This window comes from Chrysemys picta, chromosome 2 (assembly GCF_011386835.1).
Source record: "Chrysemys picta bellii isolate R12L10 chromosome 2, ASM1138683v2, whole genome shotgun sequence".
NCBI lineage: Eukaryota > Metazoa > Chordata > Testudines > Emydidae > Chrysemys > Chrysemys picta.
The window spans coordinates 184405772-184421464 of record NC_088792.1 but is presented as its reverse complement, the minus strand read 5'-3'; the positions used below and the strand labels follow the sequence as shown (position 1 = coordinate 184421464).

General features: G+C 37.9%; 1 protein-coding gene across 13 annotated transcripts in view; it reads right to left on the bottom strand.

The window, feature by feature from the left end:
* Positions 1–15693, bottom strand: part of CDKAL1 (CDK5 regulatory subunit associated protein 1 like 1) — a 790609-nt gene that overhangs the window by 577268 nt on the left and 197648 nt on the right. For all 13 annotated transcript variants that reach the window (XR_010597970.1, XR_010597971.1, XR_010597972.1 and 10 more), the window contains one exon: positions 4947–5043. Coding sequence is in view for 10 of the 13 variants with exons in the window: in XM_005281387.4 (XP_005281444.1) it covers positions 4947–5043 (97 nt within the window). In the remaining 3 variants the exon portion in view is untranslated. The remainder of the gene's footprint in view (positions 1–4946; positions 5044–15693) is intronic.

The window sequence follows — 15693 nt, the reverse complement described above, 5'->3', positions numbered from 1 at the left end:
GTAGGAGGATCCCAGTTTGAGAAACACTGAATTACAGTGTACCACAATGCTTAGCACAAACTTAGGACATTTCAGCTTGCGGTGTGTCACAAGAAATACTGTAAAGTGGAACACAATTTTACAACACTGTGTAAAGAAAATGTTTTTAAAAACCCTAAAGAAAACTTATAAAACACTTACAGGACAAGTCTTTGTATGCTGAACAGTACTGTAATTACAGTTAGTGTCACACAAATTGAAGCAGCATGAGATTTTTACTAATAAAATATAAAAATAAAAAAAATTAAGAACAAAATTTGTTTAATATTGTCTGGTTTCCTCATTTTGCCATCTCCACTTGTAAATCCTCAATTCTGTGTGCATGCTCATAACCATTCTCAAGGCAGACTCTGGAATATCCTGAGAAAAATGTCCACCGCACACAGCTGCTCTGTGAGGGAAAGTTCTTCAGGTTTATCATCAGATGCACTATCCTCTTGTGTCTCATAAGCCTGCTGGTACTTTACAGCCACTGCTGTCTCCAGAAATTTGGAATCAGAAAGCTCATCTTCCATCTCCAAATGACTCTCAAACTAAACAATGGCCTCAAATTCCTCTGCAGTTAGATTTTCAGGAACAGAAACATCATCCGGAACATGAATGCCCACCACACCATCAATTTCTGTTGATGAAAACCCTTCCTTCTTGAAGCAGTTTAGAACAGTCTGTGTGAGAACAGCAACCCATGACTCCTTAGCAAGATGAAGTGCATCAATCACAGGGTTTGGTTTTTTTTTTCTGAAACATTCATATCATACCATATGGGTGGGTCAGCTTCCACAGAGGCAGTAATGTGAGCATTAAGAGGATTAAGAGAAGTAGTGATTGCTGAAGTTTTTAATGACACCCATGCCCATTGGCTGCATGACTGAGGTTGCACATGGAGGCAAGAATTTTAACACCATGTGTGATAGCTTTACGTGAGCTGAATGATCTGGGCAATTGTCAATTAAAAGGTACATGGGTTGGTCTTGTAGACACAGCTCTCTATTCCAGTTCTTAAACTACTCTTCAAACAACAAACTAGTCATTCATGCCCTGGCTGAGTTTTTGTAGATCACAGACAGCTCTGAGTGGTCCTTAGGGAAACAAGGGCACTTGCTCTTTCTGATCACCGCGAGAGGCTGTTTCTCCATGCCACCCATGTTTGCACTACTTCCAATTAATGGCAATTCTCCCCTCCCCCCCGTCTTCCTGTAAACCCTTCTTTTAGCATGCCAAAGCCTCTGTCAGGAAAGCACCCGTCTCATAAGCAATGAAAATGTCATGTGGCTGGTACTGCTCGAGAATGCTGGGGAGGATGTCTGCCCACCATTCAATGGCTGCTGAAAAGGTCAGCACCTATCTTTCTTGCCATGCTCTTTGCGTTGAATCATGTTGTGCCCAGGTTTCCACTTACTAAGCCTGCCACCTTCAGCGTTAGTGTCCTTCCTAGGCTCTACCACTAGGTGACTTGCCTTCTTTTTCAGCATTGGCCAGAAGAATCGAGCACCGTGGCTAAGCGTATGCTGAAACCAGAGCCACAGGGCTTGACCAACAGCTACCTCCTTTCCCTCACGTTGGCACTCACAGCCTCATTCTGTGCTGTTCCTGTGCTTCTATAAAATGTTATGGCTGTTGTTCTCAATGCACAAAACAACACACTGAAAAAACAAACCTCTTGGCTACTCTCACTTGCTTAGCAGTGGGCTCATGTAGGGCCTCCAGCACCTGAACTTTATCAGCAAGAGACAGGTTCACGCGTTTGGAAGCCATGGCACACAGTGGAAGCGCTCAGTTATGCATGCTCAGAGGCAGGAAACAGAATACAGGTAGGACCTCCTCTCTAAATAAAGTTGTTCTTAAGCGGCACACCTGTTGCTAATCATCCAAATCCCATTAACACTGATATTAATGGGATGGGATTGGTTTCTGATTACTATGTTGCCAATAACCTCAAGCTGCTATTACCAGGATTGCTATTAAGTGGAATCTACTGTGTAAACTGTATGACTTTAAATGTTCTCAGAAAAATATAATCCAATGTATCACACTGGTTTAGACTATCACATCAGTATGAAAAATTTAAACTCTCAGTACACTGTTTCAAAGGGCATTGTGACAAGTCAGTTAAAAATGCAATTCTACTACAATATATCATCCAAAAGAAATTACTTTAAAGTCTAGTTCTGTATATTCAAGGCACTGATTAAAATAAGCCCTTGATTGCCATAGTCTTACTGGTAGTTACACAAATACTGTAACTTCCTCATTCAACCTTCGTCATACCCAGACCAACATTTTCCAAGGGAACTCTACTCTGACACACTGTCTCTCTACAAAGTTATCCCAAGAGACTTATAATTGTTAGCAAGAAACCACATTCTCAGACAACATTGCTTAAAATATAGTACAGCTTATGTAACTGATGACAAATCAAATTTCTATTACTCAACACATGGATGAGACCAACAAAAACACCTGATGGTAAAGCAAAGTTTTCACAACTGCTTCCTTATAACATTTACATTTTCATAGCTGAATCAGCATGAAGTTGCCAACAAAACACTTCCAATTTCTCAGTCTCATTACAACTGCCTTTTTAAAAGAATATTTTACTACAATAGGATGCTGAGTCTCACTTTTTAAAAACATTAGTATGTCAAAATGTATTGTTCCTTAGTCTGCATTGACATTACTGCACTTTTAATCCTCTATTTGAGGAACTTAACACTAAATAATATTGCATACTAGCCGGAGGGAAAAACCACACTTTTCTGTGACACCCAATGTGTGTGTGGGCGGGGGAGAAGAGGGGGAACAAAAGCATAATCTAGCAGGGATAACCCAGGGTTTCTCTTTTGAAGATTTAGGTCTATAGAACAAGAGCTTTGTGTACTTATGATGTCCTATGTTTATGGTACTATAACTTTAATGCACACTGCTGTTATCTTTATAATTATCTTTATTGTGAACATCATTTCAATGTTTCCAAGGCCAATTCTAATGATTTGGGGGCAGTATGTTAATCGTTTTAGTTAACTTTTAATAGACATTTGTCTGTTTTAAATCCAAAATGGAAAATATTTTCATTACTAACTTGTAATTCTGGAAGCCCAACTTAAGATGAAGTGAAGATTTTCAAAAAAGCATTTATCACCCTTTAGAAATCAGTTCCTCCGGTTGGATGCTCAAAAATTGACACAGCGTATCACAAATCACAATCTAGGTCAGAGGATATAGGCCATTTTTTTTTTTAATCCAGTATATGCTTTCCTTACTAGTCTATGTCTTTTTATGTATTGATTTTTGTACATTTACTACAGGCTAGATTGGCACAGATCATATAATTATGTGCTCCAGGGGCAGAGTAGGGACTCAGTCACAACTCAGTTCTTGCTGCTCCTTTGCTGCATGGAGGAAGCAAGCCGTACCAAACTGGCTGCTGCACTGAGGGTGACAGAGTCAAAGGTTGTTTTACTCCCATCCATTTGCACAGATATGAGAACAGTGGCTCTGGAGAGGTTTTCCCCACCAAATTGTGACCCGCAAAGCAGCCTGCATATAAAAGAGAGAGTAAGGGGGCACTTTACATCCCCTTGCCCTACTGTATAGGATTGTATGTAGACTCAATTGATCCCTATATATGTTTCAGTGCGGGGAATGGACTAGATGACCTCTTGAAGTCCCTTTCAACTCTACATTTCTATGAGTGGGTGGTTGGTTAACATATTTTGAGTATACATAGTAATATGAGGGAAGCTGTAAAACGGTTGTGTCAAATAGTGCAATAAGCACAGAAACTATCTTAATGGGAATTATAATTAAGAAGCCTATCTAGTTTATGTTCTACTTCCTACTTGGCTTTGTAAGAACTCTTTTTACTCACACAACATGACTTTAAAAAAACAAGGAAGTTAAAAGATTAGTTTTGGTTTATCCTCATGAGAGCTAAGTGAGGATAAGTATATCTTAATTAATACATTTAATACCTTTTAATGCCAGAAGGAACCTGTAGTACTATTTGCTCTGACCTGCATAATGCAAGTCACAAAACTTCACTCTGCAATTACTGCAATAGGCCCAACAAAAGCATTTTAGAAAGACATCTAGTCTTTATTTAAAGACTTAATTGATGAAAAATCCTCAGTATTTTGTGCCTGAGATCATCGATTTTCATGACAATTTTTCAGTGCTGATGCAGTTATACAGCATTTTTCATCCCAAAGGATACAAAAGCACTTTAAAAACTACAATACACAGAAACCTCACTGTCTAGAACCAGGGTGAAGCATGCCAACTGTTTAACAGCGCACAGACGCATATGCATTAACCCTTTCTGTTGCCCTGAGTAGACAGTAAAATTGTCACGTTCCCCAGTCATTCTGCCCAAAGACAAGTAGTAATAAAAACACAAACGTGATGAAAAACAGGTGCTAGCTATATAATTTATACACTATTGTCTCTTTTGCATTTCGACTTTAACTAGCTGTATTTCTTCTAACAACAACGTAGAAGATTATATTTAAAGTAGGGGAGTTAATCCTTGCCTTCACCCCCTGAAGGCTGCATAGGACATTGACACTAAATTCTGCGAACAGACTAAACCTCAATCACGTTCAAGAATGTATTTGACACAAAGCATCCATTGAACCATAGTAAAATGTAACCACAAAGCAAAAAGGTTTAGAGAGGGACTGAACTCTAGGCTTTCCCAATAGAAGAAAGGAAGAAAGTCTAGTTGTTGGCAATGAAAAATTGTGTGAAAAGCCTCTTTTTTTTAAACACAAGATATTGCCCATAGCCGTGGCCCATCTAACCAACAAGTTAATATAAAACTTCAGACAGCAACACTACACGACTCTTATGGGCAAGAAAATGAATATGAAAATCTTAACAGGTCTTTTCTATTTGACAAATGTTCTTACCCCTATAATGCTCAGACCTTTGAGGTAGTCTTGACGAGGCTGGGCTTGTGGAACACATCCAGCTAAAACCACTTTCTTGTTGTCTTCTTGGGCTTTCCTAAAATGATTTTTAAAAAGTGAGAATTAATTTCTGAAAGCCGATCCCTTTGAATTGTAAAGTAACTACCAAGTATCTACAAGTCCTGGAATAGCATTCATCATCAAATAAGGTGAATAATTTATTTGTTCACAGAAAAACAAACACTGCAGCAAACAGTTCCATAGTTAATGGGATAGGTCCATGTTTGAACCTGGGTTAAAGAAAATCCTGACAAATCAGATATTTGAGCTGTCTTTTCCATTTACAATGAGAATACAACACACATGGCAGACTTCGGAGTTTGTGCCTTCGTCTGAGCGACAGGGCAGTGACGTTCACACTGGATAATCCTGAAAGTCCTAACAAACTTTAGCTAAGCTTTATTTACCACAACTGTGGCAGAGGGATATGTGGTTGAGGCAGTTGGGGAACAAATCTAAAACCTGATTTGTGACAAGTCATTTAAAACAAAAGGTACAGTCCTTGTGAACAAGAACATTAGCTCACAATTTAACAGCTATTTAATGCAGTCTGAAATGAAAAATTACATCAGTGTTTAAAACTATTATTAAAACTGGATTGAACATTTTCAAGCTTGAACTGTTTACCTTTGCCAGATTAAATATTTATGTGAATATTAATTTATATAATTCCTTAGTTCAGGCACTATCTTGCCATCTAGTGGGAACCTGAAATACTGAAGACCAAATAGCTAGTTCCTTTCATTTTTTTAAATAATATTTTAATTAATTCTAGATACAGCATTGAATTTTAAGCCATTCCTGAAACTTGAAAATACAGAAAGTACTATGCACCTGCTATACCCAAGTGTACTGGAAACAACAAAGTTGGATTGAAGCCCTGGTTTATAATTAGTAAACTTAATTAGATGATCTGCTAATATTAAAATAATAATCCAAATACCCAAACAGCCAGAGAGAGAAGGAAATTCAACTTTTTATCAGGCTCCATTGGCCCAGACATCCTATGGGTTGTCCGCTCTCAGAATTATGTCCCACAATACTGGCTACATCACACCCTCTATGGAAATTTATGGCAAGCTGGAGCCATTCTGTAGTGAATCAGTATTTTCTTCAACAATGTACAGAGTTGTACAGTGCTTGCTATTGCTTTATACCTTGGGGATAAAACTCTAGTATCATGACACACTTTTTTGAAATGTGCTCCTTACTAAGAATGTAGCATTTACAAAATCACACACTGTTGGAGAAATACAGGCTTATTTGATCTCTGGAGGCTAGCTCCAGTAGGGTACTTTAGAGGAAGTGATGTTACCACAAGAGTGTAAACCGGCACACTCCATTTACAAAGCTGAAAATTCCTGGCAGGTCTGGACTTCTGAACCTGCTAACAAAGAAAATTTAGGCTGACAGTCAAATGCACTTATTACCCCCATTTTCCTCCTGGCTAATTGTCAGAATTCACCTCATAATGGAAAATCTGATACTTTTGTTTTATTTAATTTGCAGGTCACCTTTAGGAACAAGCCCATTTGGTTTTAGATGACATAAGGAATTGCCATACCGAATCAGATCACTGGCCATGTAGTCAGATATCTTGCCTCAAAACAGTGCCCAGCACCAAATGTCTCAGAAAGGGCTAAAGATCTCCTAATGGCAATTATGCAATAACTAAGAGTTTATAATGCTTATTTTTCATCTGCCTAATGTAACAGTGGATGCTCTCAGTAGTCATATAAAAGTCAATTATTTATCTTGCAGCAGGCATCACAGGAAAGCTACAGATGTCAATCATGATGGATTCATTTCAACCTGAGAGGGAAATAGTTGCTTTACTTTTAGATTAATCTATATGAAAATACCATACTCTTGTGTCTTATTTAACAAAATCATATGAATATGAAATGTTGTTCAAATGCTAATTAAATATGTTTCTTAAAATGGGGGCTATACCCAGCAGCATGCTTGTGAAATCAGAAAGGTTTGGTCTTTCAGCTGTAAGAAAGTTTTCCACTTGCAAAACTTGAACAGAAGTCATTTATATCCCCATATCCAAGTTAAAAACAGTCTGTTTCTTGTACTTCTGCAAAAATGTCACATACCATCATTTGAAACTCTGCAACCCTGAAGGATAAAAATCACTACTCACATGACCTAACTGACTCAACCTAATGCCTCAAGGTAAGGCAATAAGACTTGTCTCCTGTAACCAGAGTATATATCCCTAGGCAACTTACATCTGGTGTAATCTATTGCTAGAAATAACCCCCATCACTACCTACTAAAGAACTGCAGTGGAAAAAGCTTTTTATTACAGTCTTTTCATTTGGGAAAATAATAAACAAAAATTTCCCATGACACATTAAATAGCATTTTAATGTTCCTTCACAGCTTTCACATTTTAGCATTTCTTCTTAGAATGTAAATGGAGGAGGAAAACAGTTAGATAGAATACATTTAGCTTCATATAACTTTTTATTTAAATATCCTTACGGACTTTTCTATACTCAGAATTTTTGCTTCAAAATGTAATTAAGCAGTAATGCCTGCACTAAATTTTCAATAAAATTATTTTCATTAAAAGCCATAATATATTGTCCTATCCATGAAACCCAGCACAAATGTGAGCAAGAAAGTATATTAAATACTTGTTTTATATTTTTCCAGGAACTGCCTGCTGAAAATATGCCCTATATCCCTACAAATATTGTTTAATGTGCTCTGTTCTGACTAACAAAAGCCTACAAAAAATTGTTCTTTAGAAACCTAGCTAGCACAGGAACAGTATTAGAAAAGAAACATGAATGCTAATGAGAATAATACTTCATTGAATCTAAAAGTGGCATGAATAAACATCTTCTTTAGACATTCTTTATATTCTTCAATTAAATGAACCTTACCCTTAAACCTTCAACTTTAATTGCATTAGGACATATTTTCTAGAAATGTACTCTTATCTGAAAATGATTTACAAGACATACATCTGAGTAGACATGTAATTAAGTCCAATTTTCTTTTAAAAGGATGGAATCCTGGAAAACACTCTTCCAACCAGGGAAAAAGCAGAGTACTGCATACAATACAGTACTTTCAAGTTAAAAAAATAAAGTATAAAAATCATCATCTGCCAAGACCAGAGATTACAATAAAAATATTTATATTTTTATTCTCCTTTTTCTTATTGAAGACCTGTAAGAATAGCTAACTTGGGAAACAATAAACAATTCTATCTTGATTATACCTTGTTTATGTAACTATGAACCTGCCCAAACTAGAGCCATTGTTTTACAGTTCATTATTTTTTGCTAGGCTCCAATAAATTCTGTCCTGAACAAGACACAAATGAAGACAGGCCTCGGCCCAATACTGTTGCAGTACCACCTTTCATAATTGTTGTTCTTCTTTGAGATGTGTTGCTCATGTCCATTCCATTCTAGGTGCCTATGGAGCTTCTGGGTGCTGAAGTAATGGTGACTTCCTTATCACCCAGCATGTTTGGGCCCCTGATTCAGGACTTCCTGGCAGTACTCTGGAATGTAAAGAGGTGTGGGACACTGCAAAACCTACAGGATGTGGCTACGTATTGGTAATGAGAATTAGATTTATAAGGAGGCTCTGGGGCGATCTGACTGTACAAATGAGCATCTTGGTATGGAAGGCTGAGAACCACTACAAAAACTACAATCAATCACTTAAGTTTGACATTTGTATCTACACATGCTCTCCAGAATTGTGTGTTATTAAATAACAAATTGGTGCATTTAAAAAACATGTGCCGCACTAAAGTAAACAATTTCTTAACTCAGACTTGAGTACTGGTTTTCAAACTGTGGGGCTCATCCCCTCCGGTGAGGCAGACCGAGGTTATCACAGGGCATGAAGACCTGAGTGGTTAAGAATTAGCCATTGGCCAGTAATCTCAGCTCTGTGTCACCGTCCTACTGCCAGCCAGCTCCCACAGGAACCACACAGCCTCACGAGAACTTATTTCCACCCCCCCCTCTCTCACCCCTCCCCCCCCCCCCCTCAGGTGCCAGCCCCATGGATGCACTGGGAATCAACATGGCGCTGGTAATGCTAATGTTTCCTGAACCCATGGCAATGGCCTTGCACCCAGTGTACACACACACTTGGAAAGCGGGTGCGGGTGCAACCCCTATGCATACATACAAGTTCCCACTGTGGGCAGCTGGATTCAAACAGGGCATGCAAGCTTCCTCCCTGCACAAGCTGGTCCCTTCTTCCCCCTTGCAGCTCTAAACTTAGCACCACCTGGGTACCCTCTTTCCCCTGTGCTGAGTGGACATGCATGTGATATGAATCTCCAAAGGGTAGCACAGCAAAAAAAAGTTTGGGAACCTCTCCCCTAAAGAGTCCATTATTATTACCAAGTATGCATACAGAGTGTTCTAGATGCACAGCAATGCATGCCAAACATCTGAATTTAAAAGCAGGCTGCATCACAGAGAGGAGGAAGTTGGTAAACTACAGACTGTTCAGCATGAAACAGGCAGCTGACTTCAAAAGTGTTGTTATAACAAATTGGTGAAGTTGAAAAGTGTTAAGCTATCATGTTAACTCAATTCTATATCATGAATGAATTAGTTAGTGCCACTTCTGGGCAATTGTTAAGATAACAGCTTTTATCAAGTTGTGAATATTCACACCAGTATCACACAAATATAGAAAAATATAAACACCAATATGAATAAGAAAGATTCAGCAGCAATGGAGCATGAAAAAACCTAAGTAACAGAAGAGGAGCTCATATAATGAACATGAGGCATTCCAAGCCACAGGGAATACAATCAGATAGACGTAAGTGAAATCATAGCAAGACAGCTTCCATGCTAAAAGGAAGCAAGGGAAGTTTGGGGGAGAGGCTATGGAACAGCATATCAAAGAAAATGAGTCTAAGGTGAGCTAAAACAATCTTTGAACAACAGAAAGGCAGATGCCTCCTTTTGATAGAAAAAATGAGTTATAAAATAGGAGTAAGAGGAATATAGCTGTTGATAAAGTCAGGAAATATCTTTGTTTTCAGGAACAAGATCTGGGAAGAGGGTTGTGGTTAAGTGAATATTACCAGAAACATGACAATATGTTGAAGTTGTAGCCCCAGAAGACCAAGACCAGCTCTATACTAGAAGTCTATAGTATAGCTAAACCCTCCTAGATGTAGATGCACAAAAAAAGTGATTTTTAACTGTAAAGTTTATACCAGTTTCCTGAGCAAAATAAGCTATACTGACAAAGCACTTTTATGACATAACTGCTTCTACACTAGGGTTTTTGTGAGTATAGAAATGTCATTAAAGAGAAAAAAGTCACACTCCTCAGACAACAAAAGGTTCCAGTGTAGACCTAGCTTAAGAATCAAAAAGAGATTCAAGTTATTAATCAGACATTGCAATACAGTCTAGTTGTGTCATTCTGTTAAACCCTACTAAAGTAACACACACAACTTAAATATCACCCTAAAAACAGACCTTAGACAAAAGTGTGAATCAACTGGAAATGTGGTATGAAGGAAACTCAGAAAAGCACTGAGCAGATATTTGAAAAACATATGCCAAGGAAATAACTCTTTGCTGGCATCTACAGTCACTGGTTTGCATCACACCCTGTACCTGTCACCAGACCAGTCTGGTGAAAGTTATGGAAGGAAACAATACAACCATGAGGAATTCCACTTTCCAGACTGATAGAAAAAGTGCTGACTGTAAAAAAAAGCAAACACTGTTGTGCAAAAGGGCAAAGTGTGCTAAAGAAAGATTGTTGGTCTATCCCCCACATTTCCAACTGACCAGAATGCAAAAGCTAATCAGAAAGGATCCACGGGATTTAAAGGGAAAAGATGCATCCCTGAAATGAAGAGATGAAGAATAGGACTTCTTCATCTTCAATGGTGTCTGGAGTAAAAAAAAAAAAAAAAAAAAAAAAAAAATTGCATGTTATCTACTGCCAAAAGAAAATTACAGATGCAAACTCAAAGTCAGATGCTGGCATGGATGAACAAGGAGGGAAAAGGGCGCAAAAAGGCCTCAGTCTTATTGTGCTCCATGGGGAGGGGCCAGCCACAATTGAACTCTCTTCAACTTCCTGAGTCCAGGACTTTAAGATCTGACAAACACAATCCCCACCAACATTACAAATCGGAGCTATGTAGTGCCCTGGTCAGGGGACTACTTAGCTGTATTTACATTATATTCAGGTGTCCTTGTCAGCTGCCTTGTTCTATTCCATTGCTTCTAAATAATTCACATACAGTTTGTTTGTAAGATACATGAAGATATCTTATGTAACAACAATGACCCACATCGCTGGAGTTTACAGAACTGCATTTGAATACCAATCTCTAGAAAAGCAGCCCCCCCTATTAATACGCTGCTTCCTTTGAACTTGTCTTTTAAAACATCAGCCAACATGTAAATCCTCTTGAGAAAATAAATGACATTTTATCCTCCTTACAAGAGCAAGCATGTCTTTTTCCAAAATATTACAAAACAAACATGTAAACATCCATTTCATGAGACAAGAAACTGAGGCCCTGAAAACATATGGTTACCAAATATCTCAAGGAACATTTTGTAAGAGTAGGATTGTTAAATGTGGGGATACAGCCAAGGTTTGACTCCAATAATAACAGGCTCTCTTACCAAAATATCCTCAGAAGTTTCAACTGAATATTGCACTGATAAACAGCTGCTGAGTTCCACCCAAGGGCTGACTATATTTCAGTGGTGGGTTAAGTCTGACTGTATGTTCCTTTCCTACCTCAGAGCTTTAAGAATAATGGAGCACAAACTTTGCAACATAAAAAAATCCAGTTTGGTAACTTTGCAGAATCCTGAAAGCCACTGAAACCACCATAGAGTCAAAATCCTGAGTTTAATCCTGTCTCTGCTGATGACTTTTGTGGCCATGGGCAAAACTGAATTCCCCAACAGCACAATGGGTACTACTTTCCGCGGGAGTAAAGATCCATCACTGCCCCACTAGCCTTAGGGTGGGTCAGGAAAGAGTGGAGTACCAGCCAGCTAATGTTCCTCCAGTCAGATTAATATATTCAATTTAGCTCCATGTAACGTTTTAGCCCTAAAACAGCTTGCAAAAACAGTCACAGAAATTTACTAGCTTGGACACAAAAATCTAGTCACCATTTTAGTGGGAAGGGTTAAATTATTGCTAGTGTATTTGTTCATCCAAAAAAAGATTACTCACCCCAGCTGAAGGTGAATTGACTTTTGCAGTGCTTCCTAAACAGTTTCTACCATTATTTATAGGATTGGTATGGTAGTCATGCTTAAAATATTTGTCAATTTGAAAGACTTTACCATATAATGGGGTGAAGCAACAGAACCAACGAACACTTTTGAACTAGTAGAAATATTTTAAGCGCAACCACTTCACACACAACCATGCAAAAAGTCTTCTGACTAGGGATCATAATTTTTGGCCGAGAGTTATTTGAGTTAGCTCCTTGGAAACTTACATTTATGATACATTTTCACCGCATATTCAAATAACTAGCACTTAAGGGCAAACTTTTCCCATACCTAAACTATACATGTGCATGGAAGCTCAGAAAGCAGTAGAACTGCAACAATTCCACTGAGACACAAAAGGTGTAGGAAAGACTATGGAAAGGCCTTGCAAAGAAAGCATGTTTAGCTATTTTTGACAAGGACCTGTGAAAAAGTGGTTTCAAGATTTTTTTTTTTTTTTTAAATAGGAAATACCGTGTGAGAGAGAGAGGGTGTTTTCATCTTGCCCGTCTTAGGGAAGCTCAACAGTTTTTGTTCAAACTTTCCAGAAAAAAAATCACTTTCAGATGTAGACCAAGCTTAGAAAGTTTCATTTGAAAAGAAATTTTTTGGAAATTTGAGTGTGACAATGGACACTTATAATGGAAATCATTTTACAACTTTACAGATTCAAGTAATTAGATTCTAATTGATTGTGTAAGAAATGCAGCTTTGTTTCAGGTACTACCCCTATTCTAGAACCTCCACATTTTTGTTGTTTTATAATGTTTTCCTATTTTAATAATGTTTCTCTCTCACATTAGGTATGTGAACAATCAATATAAACAGGGAAATCTGCCTAACTGATTGACTTGGCAGAGGAAAGAGTGACATTGACTATATACAAAGTGACTTATTTCAAACAATACCAGGTTAAAAAAATCCGATAAAATGATTTTTAAGATGAAGACATCAAATACATATATTTCTACATAATAATCTGTATATATTTTGTTGTATCCCTTTCCCCCAGTCATAGTAAGTTCCCCATCCCTCTTAGATTGTAAGAAATTTGGGAGCGGGACTGTGTCTATCTGTAGGTCTGTAAAGTGCATAGCAGAATGGACCCAAATCTGCTTAGTCTCTGGGTCATGCAAATACATAGCAATAACTACATTTTTTTTGCCACTGACTGAGCATTATAACCTTCCATGTTTTGACTTAGATTGTCAAGTTTCCACAAACTAATGAGATACTTCTTCCATAAGTGAGAGATCCTATTTGTGGGAATCTAAATTTATCTGAGGAAGTAAACTGTTTTATAGTATTTGAAGAATCTGTTTGGGGGATTACTTGGGTGATCAGCCCTGATAATTAGGCTCCTACTTGTTCTGCTCTGGGTTGGAAAGTCCTGTGTTTTCTTTTGCTTTTCTGCAATTTAAAATGTGTATTAACTTTGTTTTAAAATATCTTATGTTGTCCGTAAGATACATTGTTCTGTTATTGAATTCCCATGCTGAATTTTCATAATGAAATTCATTTTACAAACACTATTGCTTGCTGAAATTTCTCTAGCCTACCCAAATCAATACACACAGTTAAAATTTACTTTTTTAAAAATATTAAAAGGAAATACAATCTAGTCTTCAAATAGAAATCTGGAAATAAACTTTTGTGGATATCCACTTATTATTTGAGTTTAAATCTTTGAGGCCCTGATTCAGGACAGCACATGAGTGTGCTTATGTGATGTAGTGAATAGGAATACCTTTCCTAAGAATAAGATTTCCCACAAAAGTCTTTACCAATGCAACTCAGTCCTGATATGCAACAGCCTACTATTCCAATCTTGATCTTTCCTCAACACAGATTTTCATTGTTAAACGTGTTAGTCTAGGGAGGTCACGTGAGGGCCATATAAATGTATACACTGGATTTGTCACCAAAGCAGAATTATAATTGAGTTTGGAACACTGATTGGATCTCTTTGGCAATTTGTCTACTTGCAGTCTAAATGCACCATGCAAACAAGATACAGTGACATAACTGGTATCCATAATTTATATCTTGTTTGGAAAAAGGGAAAATAGTTGTTAATCCTTTTTCCATTATTGTTATCTTAAACCACATATTACAGACTTTAAAAGCATAGACGGCAAACCCTGCAGAATCTCAGTCATCTCCCATCTTCACCTATCTCCAGCTCTCTGCTGGCCACATGAATGCCTTTAGCTTTTGATTTCTTATAGGCATGCAGTATGGGCATATTAAACTGTTGCTGATTCAGCTTTGCTAAAAGAAAAAGAAACCGGAGAGTAACCACATCACCGGTGAAGTGCTGCAGGTGGTGGCAGCAGGAGTCAGACATAGGAGGGAAAATTGCCAACTTCTGCATTTTTCTAAAGCACCATGTCTCTTAACACATCTGTAGCATGCTGTTCTCTCCAGAAGTTAAATATTAGGGATTGTTCACAAGACCTAAGCCTGCTCCCTGAAGTCAATGAAAGCTTTTCCACTGACTTCAATGGGAGAAGGAACTGACCCAATTTAGTCACCTCTCTACACCTATTGTCAAGTTCGGTTCCCTAAGTAGGTGTCAATTATTCCACCCACACACACACTTTTAAAGTCTTATTTTGCGCAGCAAAAATATTTATTAAAAAAAGATTTCTATAAAATGATCTGCCCCCGTTCTAGCTTGAATTGCTATGTATTGGGTTACGTGGTCCATGCTAAAAATGTAGATATGTATTCCTATGCTGAAATTAATACAAAATTATGTTTGCATGTGTAGATGGGCTATTTAATCACATGTACCTCACTCCAAGTTGGTAAAACGGAAGCTCCTCATACTGATGAGTTAAGAAAAGTTTCACTTTGGAAGGAAAACAAATTCTGATTTAGCGTTAATGGAAGCATAAACCAAATCATTATGTATAGCTCTCATACGTATTGTATAATTTAGTTACTTAAACCTCTATTCTATCATAGAATCGTAGGACTGGAAGGGACCTCAAGAGGTCATCTAGTCTAGTCCCCTGCACTTATGGCAGGACTAAGTATTATCTAGACAATCCCTGACAGGTGTTGGTCTAACTGGCTCTTAAAAATCTCCAATGATGGAGATTCCACAACCACCCTAAGCAATTTATTCCAGTGCTTAACCACCCTGACAAGTAGGAATTTTTTCCTAATGTCCAACCTAAACCGCCCTTGCTGCAATTTTAGCCCATTCCTTCTTGTCCTATCTCAGACGTTAAGGAGAATAATTTCTCCCTCCTCCCTGTAGCAACTTTTTAATGTACATGAAAGCTGTTATGTCCCCTCTCAATCTTCTCTTCTCCCCCACCTGCTCACCCCGCCCTCAGCCCCCCCCCCCCCCCGCATCTTCCTTCATAGGTCATGTTTTCTAGGCCTTTAATAATTTTTGTTGCTCTTCT